The sequence below is a fragment of the Grammomys surdaster genome, unplaced genomic scaffold (assembly GCF_004785775.1).
Source record: "Grammomys surdaster isolate TR1022 unplaced genomic scaffold, NIH_TR_1.0 61, whole genome shotgun sequence".
NCBI lineage: Eukaryota > Metazoa > Chordata > Mammalia > Rodentia > Muridae > Grammomys > Grammomys surdaster.
Window position 1 is genome coordinate 89106 of NW_021604563.1, and position 14026 is coordinate 103131.

The window sequence follows — 14026 nt, forward strand, 5'->3', positions numbered from 1 at the left end:
CGTCTATGCTGCATATCATGATTCTAAACTGTATATTTTTGAATCTTTCAAAAGTATAAAAAAATGTGCTTTTTATAGGTGTGCACGAGTGGAGAAGTCAACAGAAACCCGTTTACTGGTCTCTGCAACATGAGTTTTGACTCCGCAGCTGCTGCTCCATCTCACTGTGTGGAAACGAGCCATTCTCAAACTCAGACGCAATTACTGGAAGAGCATAGTCAAGTATCTCCATCCACATGCCCACCAAAGATGGGTAAGATTCTATTCATCTCTTTATCTCAGATATCTAATATATCTTTTTCCTACACTGCACCATCCTTTTAGAGAGCAAACTTTTACTGCATGTTAGATAACTTGATTGTTCTTCTGCTTTGTGTCTTTCTGCATCCTTGTCTGCAGAAATAATGGCTGACTGAATTTTAAGAAATACTATGACCACTATTCAGTTTACTCATTCCAAATATGTGATTTCTACATGTTGTGAATAATAATAAGCAGCTAGAGAAATCAAAAACCTTAGATTTTTATTATATTTTCCCCCTTGTCATAATTTTTAATGTACTATAATCTAAAACTTTGCCTCACTTGTCTATTCAGATCAATGTCTTTCCTATAATAGTTATATATTATAATCCCTATAGTGTATAGTGTTTATCACCACAGCTTTAAGAAACAAGCTAAATTTCAGAATCCCTTCCAATCCTGATAATACATTGTTTTATTTCCCTAAATATGAAGTGCCGGTGAATAATTAGAGTATGCTAAATCCCCAAAGTGCAGAGAATTATAGAATATTGCCTCTTTTTCCTTCTAGTGATGTTCGAATGAACAATTACCTGAACTGACAGAGTACATTTTGGAAAGCATAGATCATATTTTGAAAAACTTGCATGCTACCACAGAAATGATCGATCAGATGAAATAATTTAGCACATTCACAAGAACCTTAACACTATGTTATTAGGCATTCATTTCTGAAAAAAAAGTCAGCATTCATGTCATATATCATATAGGTATGACATATGTCATATAGCATATAAATATTGTCCAGAGCAAAGTGTTTACATCTGCAGACTATTAGAATTTATTTTTTCTTAATAAGCTAAACTGTTATTAGTTTTTAAATTTATTCTAGTCTCTAAAATTTCCATGTATCTATTGGTTTGAAAAGGGACAGAGTCATTGTGCCTTACAAGAGAAACCATTGTAAATGACTCATCTGCATTTCCCAAATTCATTTTATTGGCTTCGGGGAGGAGAATAATTGAAAAAGACAGAAAATAAATATATGGTTTCAAGTTATTAATTGCTGAGAGTTCATTCTGGTATAAACATCACAAATTAAGACATTACAGATATGTTATTCAAGAAAAATATCAACTTAGAAGTTCCTGCCATCTGATTTACCCTGGGAGTTGCAAAAAATCATCTTGAAATGGCTCCCGTGCTTCTATTGTTTCCTTAAATGAATATGCTCAAATGATACTAGGTGTAAAATATTCCATCAGTCCCATGTCTTTAGTGAACAAACTAGGTCACATTTATCCTCAAAAGAGCCTTTATAACAAGTTCCTTTATCCGCAATCCCTGTCATTAAAAAACTAGAAAGATAGTTATTTTTAGAGAATTTCTTTAATTATGTACAGTGGATACAGTTGCAATACATGAGCACATATAATTTTTCATTACAATTGTTTCTACAGATGATAAACCCAGTACTGCTCCTGCCCCGCCAACCTTCCTGAAGTCTGTTATTGTGAAGCCTCCTCCAGGTAGGAGTAAAGACAGACTATCCCTTTCTCCTCTAGCATCCCTTTGGATCGAAATAATCCAAGCAAATACTGTAAGCTCTTTCCTCCTTCTTTAAATGATCTGCTAATGTTCCATAACATTATAGTATGGACAAAAAAAAATGATTCTAGAAAGACATTTATAGCTGAAGAGCAGAGAAAAGTCTTTCAGCAAAATGAAATACAAATGGCAAACAGGAAAAGTATTCTAACCTCTTTCATAGGAAGTTTGTATTTTATAAAACATACTAGTTTATTTATAAACCACTTTCTTTTATTTTAAAAAAACTGATAGTGTTCAAATATTCAAGTCCTATACTTTGATTTGTTTTTTATAGGAAATGATAGCCAGAAAGTCTTTTATGTCTCTTAATTTCAAAAATCACATATGAGTATGTATGTGTGGTGTGGTTCCATGTTATTTTAAGGAAGTACTTCAGATCACTATGATATACTAATATTCATTTGGAGTATTAAGCTAGTCATTATTGGTAGTATAAATAGGAATATACTTCTTATTTCTTCTTCCCTAAAGAATAAAATATGTAAACTAATTAATAATACCTCATTGCAAAAGACTACAGGTATGTTTATGCACATATTTTGCTAACAAAGGAAATGAAACATCATAGTTCATAGATTTCTGTGATCTTGATTGATAGAAGTGGAAAGACTTAAAAAAAATGACCAGATGGCTTAAAGATAAGAAAGGGTAGCAAAACTTCAGGTACAGCATAGAGATTGGCCTCGACTGAAGCAGTATATCTGCTCTTCTGTCATGCTTTTCGTCCGTATACAAGCACCTTCTCACTACTGCTGTGTCTTACTGCTCTGTCATCTTCTCTCTTCTACTTTCATTTCCTGTCTTGTTGTATTTCACCTATTCTTTCTAGGTAGGCTTTCTGCTCTATGTGAAAATGTTCATTACTCTTAACTTCTTAAAATTCTATTCTTTTCGTGCACAATTCCTCATTGTCTTGTTCTTTCTTTCTATTTATTTGCTTTCTAATAAAGCTATTCGTTCATTGCCTAGATTTAGGTGTTCCCAGGTTCCATTATTTACCTGACTCTACAAACTCAATTCTGTGTATTCCCCTGCTTTTATCTGTCATCTATATTCCCATAACCTTTCCATCAAACTTTAGATTACATGTCAAGATAGTAGATCTTATTTCACTTGGACACCTCAGAGCCTTTATAAATCAATACTCTTCCAACATAAAAACCTATAGTTAACTGTCAACTCCCCAATACCACATTATTCTCAGTTTCTAAAGCTAATGAAATGTCAAGCTGTGACTGTCTTCCCTCCTGAATTGTTACTGTCTACTTAACTCTGTCCCTACTCTGCCTACACTACTATAGGTCTTCACATATTCCTAGAGCTTTTGTGACTGTGAGGTATGGACTGGCAATGTTGATATCTTTTGAGAGCATATTGGCAAAAAGAATTCAGCCCTGCTTAAAAACTACTAATTCCAAATTCACTTCTTTAGTAAGACATGTAAATGCTTCATACTTAAGAAATTTGAAGACACAGAGTCATAGCCTTCTAAATATTTTTCTTCCCACTGGATTTGTCTCCACAAAAGCACTCTCAGTTTAATTATTGGTGTGTTTCATTCAAAATACAAATATTTCTATGACAGTATCTTAACTTGGATATTTGTCACTGTTTTTCCTGCTTCTGACTAAACTCATACTCATTCTTAAACAGACCAGTGCTGCCCGGAAGCATCTCTGCTTCCATGTAAGCTACTTACTTAATCTCCTGTGTCTCTGTAACCTGTGTGTCTACTTACCTCTCTACGTGCTTTTTCTCCCATTTCAGTTTAAGGTTCTTAAGGAAGGAAACGTCATTTCTGTTTCTAGTGCTAGACATAAAAAACAGCCTAGAATTGTTCCTCTCTCAGCAGAGTTTAGTTTAATGTCTGTATCAATCAACTGCGAATGAATCTTTATCTCAAATGCTTTTCCTTTGTTTGTACTATTTCAGTTTCCTACATACTGTGGTTCAAAGTACTAAAAAGTTTTGTAGAGACATATAGTTTCACATAGGATTTTAAAGACTGATGATTTAAGGGAACACAGCATTAAGTAGAAATGGCAGTTGATTTTAAAAGTAAACATCTGAGGAAATGTTGGATTGCCACTTGTTGGATAGTTTTCCTCCTGGTAAGCTGAGAGTATCTGAAATATGTGGTGTCTTAGTAAATTTGAACTGAGTCTAAATGAGAAGTGTTTGGGCTGTGTTTGCTGCTGTGGGAGATAGCATTTAGCCCTCTGAAATGTCAAGGTTATTAGAATGAGGGAAGAAGCATGTCTTAGTTGGCTCTCTGTGATAAATACCATGCCCAAAAGCAATACTGGGAGAAAAGCTTACCATTTAGAGTCAACCATGAAGGGGATTCAGGACAGGAACCCAGAGGCAATAACTGAAGGTGATACTGTGAAGGAACATTGATTACTGGCTTGTTTGCCATGGTTGGCTCAGTCTGCTATCTTATAGCAAATAGGACCACTTGTCCAGGGGTGAAACTTTCCATAATGGGCTGGGCCCTTCCAAATCATGGAAGTGTCCCATAGGCTTGCCCACAGTCAAATCTGATCAATTTCCTCAGTTGAGGTTCCCTTATGCCAGATGAACCTAGCTTTTGCCAAGTTGACAAAAATCTTACCAACAAAAGGAATTTTGGTGTTCTTATCTGATCATGAGATCAACAGTATAATTTAGTCTACTTATTGGAAGAAGGCATTTTACACTAATCTCTGAAGCTAATGCTCTAAGAATAGATATGCCCTGTTGTAACTCCTGTCTCCCAAGCAGTAAACATTTGAGTATTATGAAAACAGCTAGTTCAGCTAGACATAGTGATTCATGTCTATAACATCAGCACTCAGGAGTGAGAGGAAGAAAGATTACTATATACTATATGTTTGAGGCTAGCCTGGACTAAATTATGAGTTCCACACCAAATAAGGGTATATAGCAAAACCTTTTCTCAAACAAGAACAACCAAAAGAAAACCATCTAGAGAAATTAAATTAATGCAAAATTCAGAGAGCAATAACAACAATTCCATGTTACAAGTAAGCCAGTGTTTTTGTTGTTATGGTTTTGGTTTTAAGGCAATTACGTAGCTATAGAGATAGCTCAGCAGGCAAGAGCCATGGCTGCTTTTACAGAGGATCTGAGTTCAATTTTCACCATCTACATTGTAGCCCATGACCATCTATAACTCCATTTCCAAGGGAACTCAACACCACCTTTCTGGCCCCCCATGGGATGGGCACTGCATATACATTGTACACAGACATACATGCAGGCAAAGCATCCATTACATAAAATGTTAAAATGAGGACAACTTAACACAATATGCCACTTTAATTATTCCACTGTTTTCATTTTCTCCTGTCTATTATTGTGTCTATTCATCTGTTATCTGTGAATGTCTCTCCATATTTGAACTTTTTTCTTCATTATTATCACTGGTTGCCTAAATTCTTAATCTAGCTCAGCTAAGGCACAAGATTGGCTACATTACTACTAGGGACCTAAAGTATATGTGTATTTTTTTAAATATTGTGTTTGTTTAGCTATCTTACTAACTCTAGCTCCAATATTGCACTTAGATGCTTCTGTTTTACTTGTAACTCAACATATCTAAAATTAAAGCAAGACTCTTTAAGTCCAACTTAAATTGTAAAACCTTTGTCTTCGCTAGGATTACTGTTATTTATTAGGCACCTATAGTTGAATCTTTAACCGCATAATTCTCTATATGTTTTCTATAAGCAAGTATCATGGAATCAGTTTCTCTTTTCTGTACTTCCATTACATTTCTATTACCGTCTCTTCACATGTTAACAATTTTGGAAACAGCAGTTTATGGCTGTCTTATGTTTTTTAAACACCTTTGTATATGGTAATTAAAAATTAAATTTATTTATTTATTTATTTATTTATTTATTTATATTCCATATTTTATTCCTCTCCGGTCCATCATTTGACTGTTCCACATCCCATAGCTCTTTCCCATCTCCCTGTCTCCACAAGGATGTCCCCATCCCCCACCACCCACCCCACCAGACCTCTAAACTCCCTGGGGGCCTCCAGTCTCTTGAGGGTTAGGTCCATCTTCTCTGACTGAACCCAGACCCTGCAGTCCTCTGCTCTATATGTATTGTGGGGCCTCATAGCAGCTGGTGTATGCTGCCTGGTTGGTGGTCCAGGTCTGAGAGATCTTGCGGATCCAGTTTACTTGAGACTGCTGGTCCTCCTACAGGGTCACCCTCCTCCTCAGTTTCTTCTAGCTTTTCCCTAATTCAACCACAATGGTCAGCAGCTTCTGTCCATTGATTGGGTGCAAATATCTACATCTGACTATTTCAGCTGCTTGTTGGGTCTTTCAGAGGGCAGTCAGGATAAGTTCCTTTTTGTGAGCACTCCATAGACTCAGTAATAGTGTCAGGCCTTGGGGCCTCCCCTGGACCTGGATCCCACTTTGGGCCTGTTGCTGGACCTTTTCCTCAAGCTTTTCTCCATTTCTGTCCCTGTGGTTCTTTCAGACAGGAACAATTATTGGTCAGCATTTTGACTGTGGGATGGCAACCCCATCCCTCACTCGATGCCCTGTCTTTCTACTGGAGGTGGACTCGATACATTCCCTCTCCCCACTGTAGGGCATTTCATCTAAGGTCCCTCCCTTTTAATCCTGAGAGTCTCTCACCTCCCAGGTCTCTGGTACATTCTGGAGGGTCCCCCTACCTCCTACCTCCTGAGGTTCCATTCTTTCTGCTGGCCCTCAGGGCTTCAGTCCTATTCCCTCACCCAATACCAGATCAGGTTCCCCTCTTCCTCCAACCTTGTACATTTTCCCTCCCAGATACCTTCCTCCCCACTTGTGGTTGCTTTCTTCTCCCTCCCAAGTGGAACTGAGGCATCCTCACTTGGGCCCTTCAGCTTGTTGACCTTTTTGAGTTCTGTGGTTTTTATCCTAGGTATTCTATAGTTTTTTGGCTAATATCCACTTATTATAGTGAGTACATACCATGCATGTCCTTTTCGATCTGAGTTACTTCACTCAGGATGATATTTTCTAGTTCTGTCCATTTGCCTGAAAAACTCAGGATGTCCTTGTTCTTAAAAGCTGAATAGTATTCCATTGTGTAAATGAACCACATTTTCTGTATCCATTCTTCTGTTGTGGGACATCTGGGTTGTTTCCAGCTTCTGGCTATCACAAACAAGGCCACTCTGAACATAGTGGAACATGTACCTCTGTGGCATGGTGGGGCATCTTTTGGGTATATTCCCAAGAGTGGTATAGCTGTGTCTTAAGGTAGATCTATTTCCAATTTTCTGAGGAACCTCCAGATTGATTTCAAGAGTGGTTGTACCAGTTTGCAATCCCACCAGCAATGGAGGAGTGTTCTTCTTTCTCTACATTCTTGTCAACATGTATTGTCACATGAGGTTTTGATTTTAGCTATTCTGATTGCTGTAAGGTAGAATCTCAGGGTCCTTTTGATTTGCATTTCTCAAATAAGGTTTTTTTTTAAAAGATGCAAACAAAACAAATAGGCTCAAGAAGCAGTCTCCAAGATAGGGAGTATGTAAGAAACATTAGAGACAGTTTATAAGATTAGGCCAGGGGTTGTATAAAATAGCTCATCAGGCAAAGATGCTTGTTGCTAAGCCTAACAACTTAGTTCCATTTCTGGAACCCACATGGTTTAAGTAGAGAACTAACTCCCCAAAATTGCCCTTTAACCTCCATGTGTATACCATGATACATGCATGCACACATGCATAATATATGTGCACACACAAAATATATTTTATGATTATTTAAAAATATTAGGCCAAGAAGCATGATAACTGGGCCAGTTAATAGGCTTCCTATCTATTCAGAAAGAGTTTATGCATTTTTACTTATTCTCTTTGAGTTACACATTATTCCAGAAAGTGGTAGTATCAGCATGTGGAAATCCAAGCACTAAGGTAAAAGTACCCAGACTGTAGTTGTGGAACTGTCTCTAGACACTTGACATGTGAGTAGCAACCCTTGTAAACCCCTATATTTCTACTATTTGGAATCTTAATACTGGTGGAATTTGTGGAGAAACAAAAGAAGAAGAGCTAAACAGAAAACTATGAAGTAGCCTTTCTAAATACTGAAGAAATACCCAAGTTTAATGAGACTTTATAATCACAAAGAAGACTAAATAATCTAGGTAGAACTTCAATAGTGAATGCACAGTAAAATTATCTAGAAAGCTTTCATGGAAGTAGGAGAGTTCTTTTCCACCCCTGGAAACTCAGATTTAATTGGTCTCATGTGAAGAGGTCTGATATAATTTTCCTAGAAAAACCACAGGCTAAGGCAACATGAACATTTTCCATGTAACTCTTTGTATAACCAGCTTTGAAAAACACAAATCTAAAGAAAACTGGAAGTCTTGTTTATTCTACATCACTTGGTGTACCCAGTATATATGCTGTTGATCAAGGTCATCTCCAGTTTGGTTTTCATATCTGTAAGATAAAGATAGCAGTAATTTCCTAGAAAAGGTTGCTATGAAGACCCACATTTACTGCCTAAGTAGTCCATTTTATAGAAAATCAATAGACTTCACTGTTAATCATTGTTAAACCAGAGACTCACAAACCAAACCAAAAACTTGAAAGAGGAAGATATATAGACAAAGAATTGGAAAATTTTTCTCTTCAACAACATCTCTTATAATTCATTTGCAGTATTAGTTTTAAAAACTAATTCCCAAATTCATTCCAGAAACTGAACTTAGCCTCCAGGAAAGGGAGATAGAGGATGGTTTTTTAAGTAATCTTTCATTCAAACGTTTCAAAGACAAAAAACAATGTTAAAGCTGTGGGTATACATAGGACTATCATATACTGTTTGATACAGGTGTACTTTGTATAATATCTAAGACAAGCCAAACACATTTATATCCTAAGACATTTTGATTTTTGTAATGAATTTTTTCAAAATCATTTTCCTAGCTTTTTGAAATATATGAATATAAGTGTTATCTATTATTAGTATACGGTGAACTAATACCCCAAATCTTCTTGACCCTATCAGGATTTTAGTATTTTTTATGACAGAGTAATATTCCACTGTATGTACCATGTTTTATCCATTCATCAATTGATGAGTACTTGAGTTGTTTCATTTCTTGCATATTGTGAATAATGATGTAATAAACATGGGAATGCGCATGTCTCTTACTTAATGATTTTGATTGCTTTGAATATACACTAATATTATGTTTACAAGAATATATGGTAATTCTTAATTTTTAAGTAGCCTTCATATTTTGAATGACTATTCTAATTAATGTTTCTACCAACATTTTCTTCACATCCTCACCAGCATTTCCTATCCTTAGGGTTTTTGTACTAGCCATACTTCTTGGGGTGTGATGAAATCTCCTTGTTCTTTCAGTTTGTATTTACCTGATGATTAGTGATGTTCTGTATTTTTATGTACTTGTTGGACATTTGGATATCTCCTTTTGAGAAATGACTAGAAGATTTTTTGTTATTGAGCTTTTGGGGTTCCTTATATATTCTGGATATTAATTGCTTGTGTATGTGTACATATGTATGTGTTTATATATACATGTATATATATGTATACATATGTACATATATATGTATATACCTGTGTATATACTTATATGTGGATATATACACATGTATGAATGTATATTTTGTAGATTATTTTCACCCATTTATAGATTGCCTGTTAACTCTATTGTATGTTTTCTTTGTTGTTCAGGAGTTTTAACACTTTTTAGAATCTGATTTGTCTATATTCAAATTTGCTTCCTGAATTTTGGGAGACTTGTCCAAAAAGTCCTCACATATTACAGAGTACTGAAACATTTTACCTGTATTTTCTTCTAGTAATTTTCTTTGTTGTTGTTGTTTTTTAGATTGTATTGTAATTATAACATATCCCTTTCCACTTTCCTCTTTCTAAGTCCTCCTATATACTCCTCCTCACCTTGAAATTTATGACCTCTTTTTTTAAAATTGTTATCATCTGCATATATGTATTTGCCTTTATGCCAATGTTAAAATTTAAGGCTTTAGTCCATTTTGAGTTGATCAATTTAACAGGTAAGGCAGAAGTCCACCTACATTTTTATGTAGATAATCAAGTTCCTTAGCACTATATATACAAAAGACTGTTTGCTGTCTAAAAGATATTCTGAGTACTGTTATCAAAGCATTCATTCAAATTTTAATGTAACCTGTTGATCACTGGCATAAATAGTGAACATGTTATTCAATGTCATTACTATTATTTTACCCTGTAAGTATTCTTTTGTTTCTGGAAATAATTATCATTCAGCAAATTTCAATATACCTAATTATTATTAACTAATCTTCCTATAAGTGATTAATCTGCTGCTTGATTTACAAGAAAGTGATTCTGGTTGTTCTTAAAATATGTATGATACCAATTTATTGCCTTGTGTCTGGAAGAGTGCTGATTTTGTACTTGTCTTGTGAAAGTTGTTCTTTCCTCCTCCTCCTCCTCCTCTTCCTCCTCCTCCTCCTCCTCCTCTTCTTCCTCCTCTTCCTCTTCCTCTTCTTCTTCTTCCTCCTCTTCCTCCTTCTTACCAAGAAAGAAAATGGAAGGATTATGAGCTTTAGACATGTTTATCTCCTGCTTCTAATTCCACTGTAGAAGTAGAATAGTTAGGTGGCTATTATACAGCTTATTAAAAAGTATTTTTTTATAGTTTTTAATTTAACTCATTTTAAATAGCAACTATTATTTTAGATTTTTACTTTCACCTTTTAACCTATGTGTAGGCCTCACTGGTTGGTTCTCTTTTCTAAAATTTGTGGAAATTGTTTTTATAACTAGTGAACTACAATGATTACAGTTTGAGAAAGTAAAATTTTGCAATTTTTAACTTAAACTTATTGAACCTTTCAATGTTTGGTCGGGTAGAAAAATAACTAACAGCAAATAAAAAGAGTGTTGCAAAACTAGGAATAAGTTTGTTTGCCATGTTATATTTGAGGTTACTGCTATACAGTACATATAGCAGCAGTGAGCAAGTAGATAGCAGATGGTTAAGAAATTAATAAAGACTATACATATAGTGTATTGTATAAAAATTCTGAGCATTAAATTTAGAGACTTGGGTTCCAAGATGCCAACTCTGCTATTTGCTCCCATGACTGCCAGCAAATTACTTTGTCTTTTGGGACCAGTTGTTATTGGGAAAGTTCAAGTAGAAGGTTTTTAATAAATTCTTATCTATCACTGACATTATTGGATTCTAAGCATTTCTCTACTGATCTTTTCAAATTCTCTCATTTTATAGCATATAGAATGAGAACCTATGTATGCCATATCTGCAGTATCACCTTTACATCTTTGTATATGTTCCGGTCCCACATGCAAGGAACTGAACATCAAATTAAGTAAGTGTTTTTCTCCTGTAAAAGAAAATCATTCTCATGTTACCAAAGACCAAGTCTTCCAGTAAAATACTCTTTAATATATTTTAAAACATTCTAGATAGTCTTTTTCCTATGACCTGAACCTAGAAGTGGTAAGTGGTATTTGTACCATACTAGTGACAAGGATATTTTATCACAGTAATGAACTGACAGATCTGTCTGGTAAATTAGTAGTCCTTCTGAATAGACAACATTATTTTTTCTTTGTAGATGTGCTAAAAGATCATTTCTTCAGACTAGCCATGTAAATTCAAAGGATCTCAAAATGGTTGTCTTAATTCCAAGGATTCCATGATCTAGTCATTGTCCTTACAATGGAGTATAATGGTTAAGGACAGAGGGCATGAGCCATTTTTAGTCAATGTTAATATATGGTTTTAAGAAGAACAGAAATTAGTGGACAATTGGAAAGTAATTTTTGTAGCAGGGGAAAGGGTCATTTATATTTTGTATAAATTAGTTGTTGATTTTGAAATCAAAACATAAAATCTATTATTTTATCCTATAAGAAAGTATTTATAGTGTTTGGATATGATTATTTAGAAGCTGTCTCAGATACTTTTCTATTGTTATGACAAAATACCATTAAGCATTTAATTGGGCTTAACAGTTTCAGAGGGATAAGAATCCATGATGATGAAACAAAAGTCTAGTGACAGCTGAGAGTTCATGATCTGCAAGTAGGAGACAGAGAGAGATAATACTGGGAATGGTCAGAGTCTTTTTGAAACCTTAAATTCTTCATGCAAGGATACAGCTCCCTCCAACAAGGCCATGCCTCCCATACCTTTTCAAATAATTCTACCAACTGGGGACCAACTATTCAAACATGAACCTATTGAAGCCATTTTATTCAGTCTACCACAGGAGCTAAATTGTCAGACTCAGCAAATGAAAATACACTTTATACATTAGAAAGAAAACTTTGGGATTTTAAATAAATAACCTATCACATTGGTATATCTACAAAAGTAACTGATTTTGAAAAAATGCCATTCAGCCAGTTTATTAGGGCAATGTTATTTATGTTGATTAGCCACAATATGCCAACATGCATTAACATTTGTAGTATTACAGTAGCATGAGACATTTCCACTCTTATGACCATCCTCCATTTTATCCTAGGCCTGTTTTTTCATTACCATGTATTTCTTAGATAAAATAATTAGTTCCATGGAAATACTTTCATGCATTATAAAACACACTGGATCATATTGATTCTCCCATTATCCTAATATCTTCCCTAATTGCTCCCGTTTTGCTGCTATGAGAGTTTTAAAGATGTCTCGATCTCACATATAAAAGAAAACAGTCAATGCTTACTTTTCTGGGTCTGGAGTATTTAACTTAATATCATAATCTCTAGTATTTTTTCAGCAAACAATATGATTTTTAATTTTCTTCATGACAGTGTTTCTTTGCACATCACAGCACATTCTTTATCTGCTGATGGTCACCTAAACTATTGTTATAACATCATTATTGTAAATGGTATTGCATCAAGTAATTGCTATGTAAGCAGCATCTCTTCTTGTAGGCCACCTAGGATTCTTTTGGATATATGTTTAGGAGTAATATAATTATATCATATGGTAGTTATATATTTAGTTTTTGAGAAAATTGCACATAGATTTCTATAGTGGCTATAGTAATTTAAATTCCCACAAAACATATATTTATTTTTCTATGCATTCTCATCAAAATTTGTTATCTTGTGTTTTCTTCTTTTGTTAATTATTTTTGTTCTTTAACAATTTTGTGTATGTATGCTATGTATTTTATTTTTACTCTCCCTGCCTCTCTTGTCTCCCTCCAATTTTCCAAGCCCCCTTTCCTTTTTTTGGGGGGGGATATTCTATTTACATTTCATATGTTATCCCCTTACCCCATCCCCCATCCACCCGGGAACCCCCCATTCCCTTACCCCTCCTACTTCTTCTCTGTGGATGTAACCCATACCTAGCCCCCACACTCCCACCTCCCCACCCTCAAAATTCCCACCCCCTGGGGCATCCAGCCTTCATGAGGTCAAGGTTTTCTTCTTCCACCTATGCCCAGCAGGGCCCTCCACTCTTACATATTCAACTGAAGCACTGGATCCTTCCCTAAGTGCTCCCAGGCTGGTGGTTAGGACCCTGGGAGCTGTGGTTGGTTGGTATTGTTGCTCTCCTCATGGTGTCGTAAATCCTTTCAGCTCTCCTTCAGTGTTCACTCTAACTCCTCCATTGAGAACCCCATGATCAGTTCAATGGCTAGTTGTGAGCATCTGCCTCTGAATATGTCAGACTCTTGAAGGCCTCTGAGGAGACATCCATATCAGGCCCTTATCAGCATGTACTTCCTGACTTCCACATCAGCATCTACCTCCAAGCCCCCTTTCCTATAAGTCTCTTTCTCCTATTTACTAGCTTTTCATTCTGTTTAGTGTTCCACAGAGTTTAATTAGGGATGTCTATGTGATCTTGAGTTTGGAACTAACCATCAGAAGAACTTTGTGACATCACCATTGGGTACACATCTGGATATTATACTTACTCCGTCCCAAGGATCTGTTGGTTAACAATGGATCAACAGTATGTAGTAGGACCTTATGAATCCTTTTCCTCTTCATATCTGACTGGTAGGAGGGTCCAACATCTGTAAACCCAGTGACAGTATACATAGATCCTGTAAGTTCATAGTTATCATATGTATATTGTATTTAAAAGATGAATTTTTCAGC

The 14026-nt window shown here is 35.5% G+C and overlaps 1 protein-coding gene across 1 annotated transcript in view; it reads left to right on the top strand.

Moving 5' to 3' along the window:
• Zmat1 (zinc finger matrin-type 1) overlaps positions 1 to 14026 on the top strand; it is a 31222-nt gene that overhangs the window by 13325 nt on the left and 3871 nt on the right. Inside the window, exons 4-6 of the mRNA XM_028783462.1 lie at positions 79 to 253; positions 1704 to 1772; positions 11166 to 11265. Of these exons, the coding sequence (XP_028639295.1) occupies positions 79 to 253; positions 1704 to 1772; positions 11166 to 11265 (344 nt within the window). The remainder of the gene's footprint in view (positions 1 to 78; positions 254 to 1703; positions 1773 to 11165; positions 11266 to 14026) is intronic.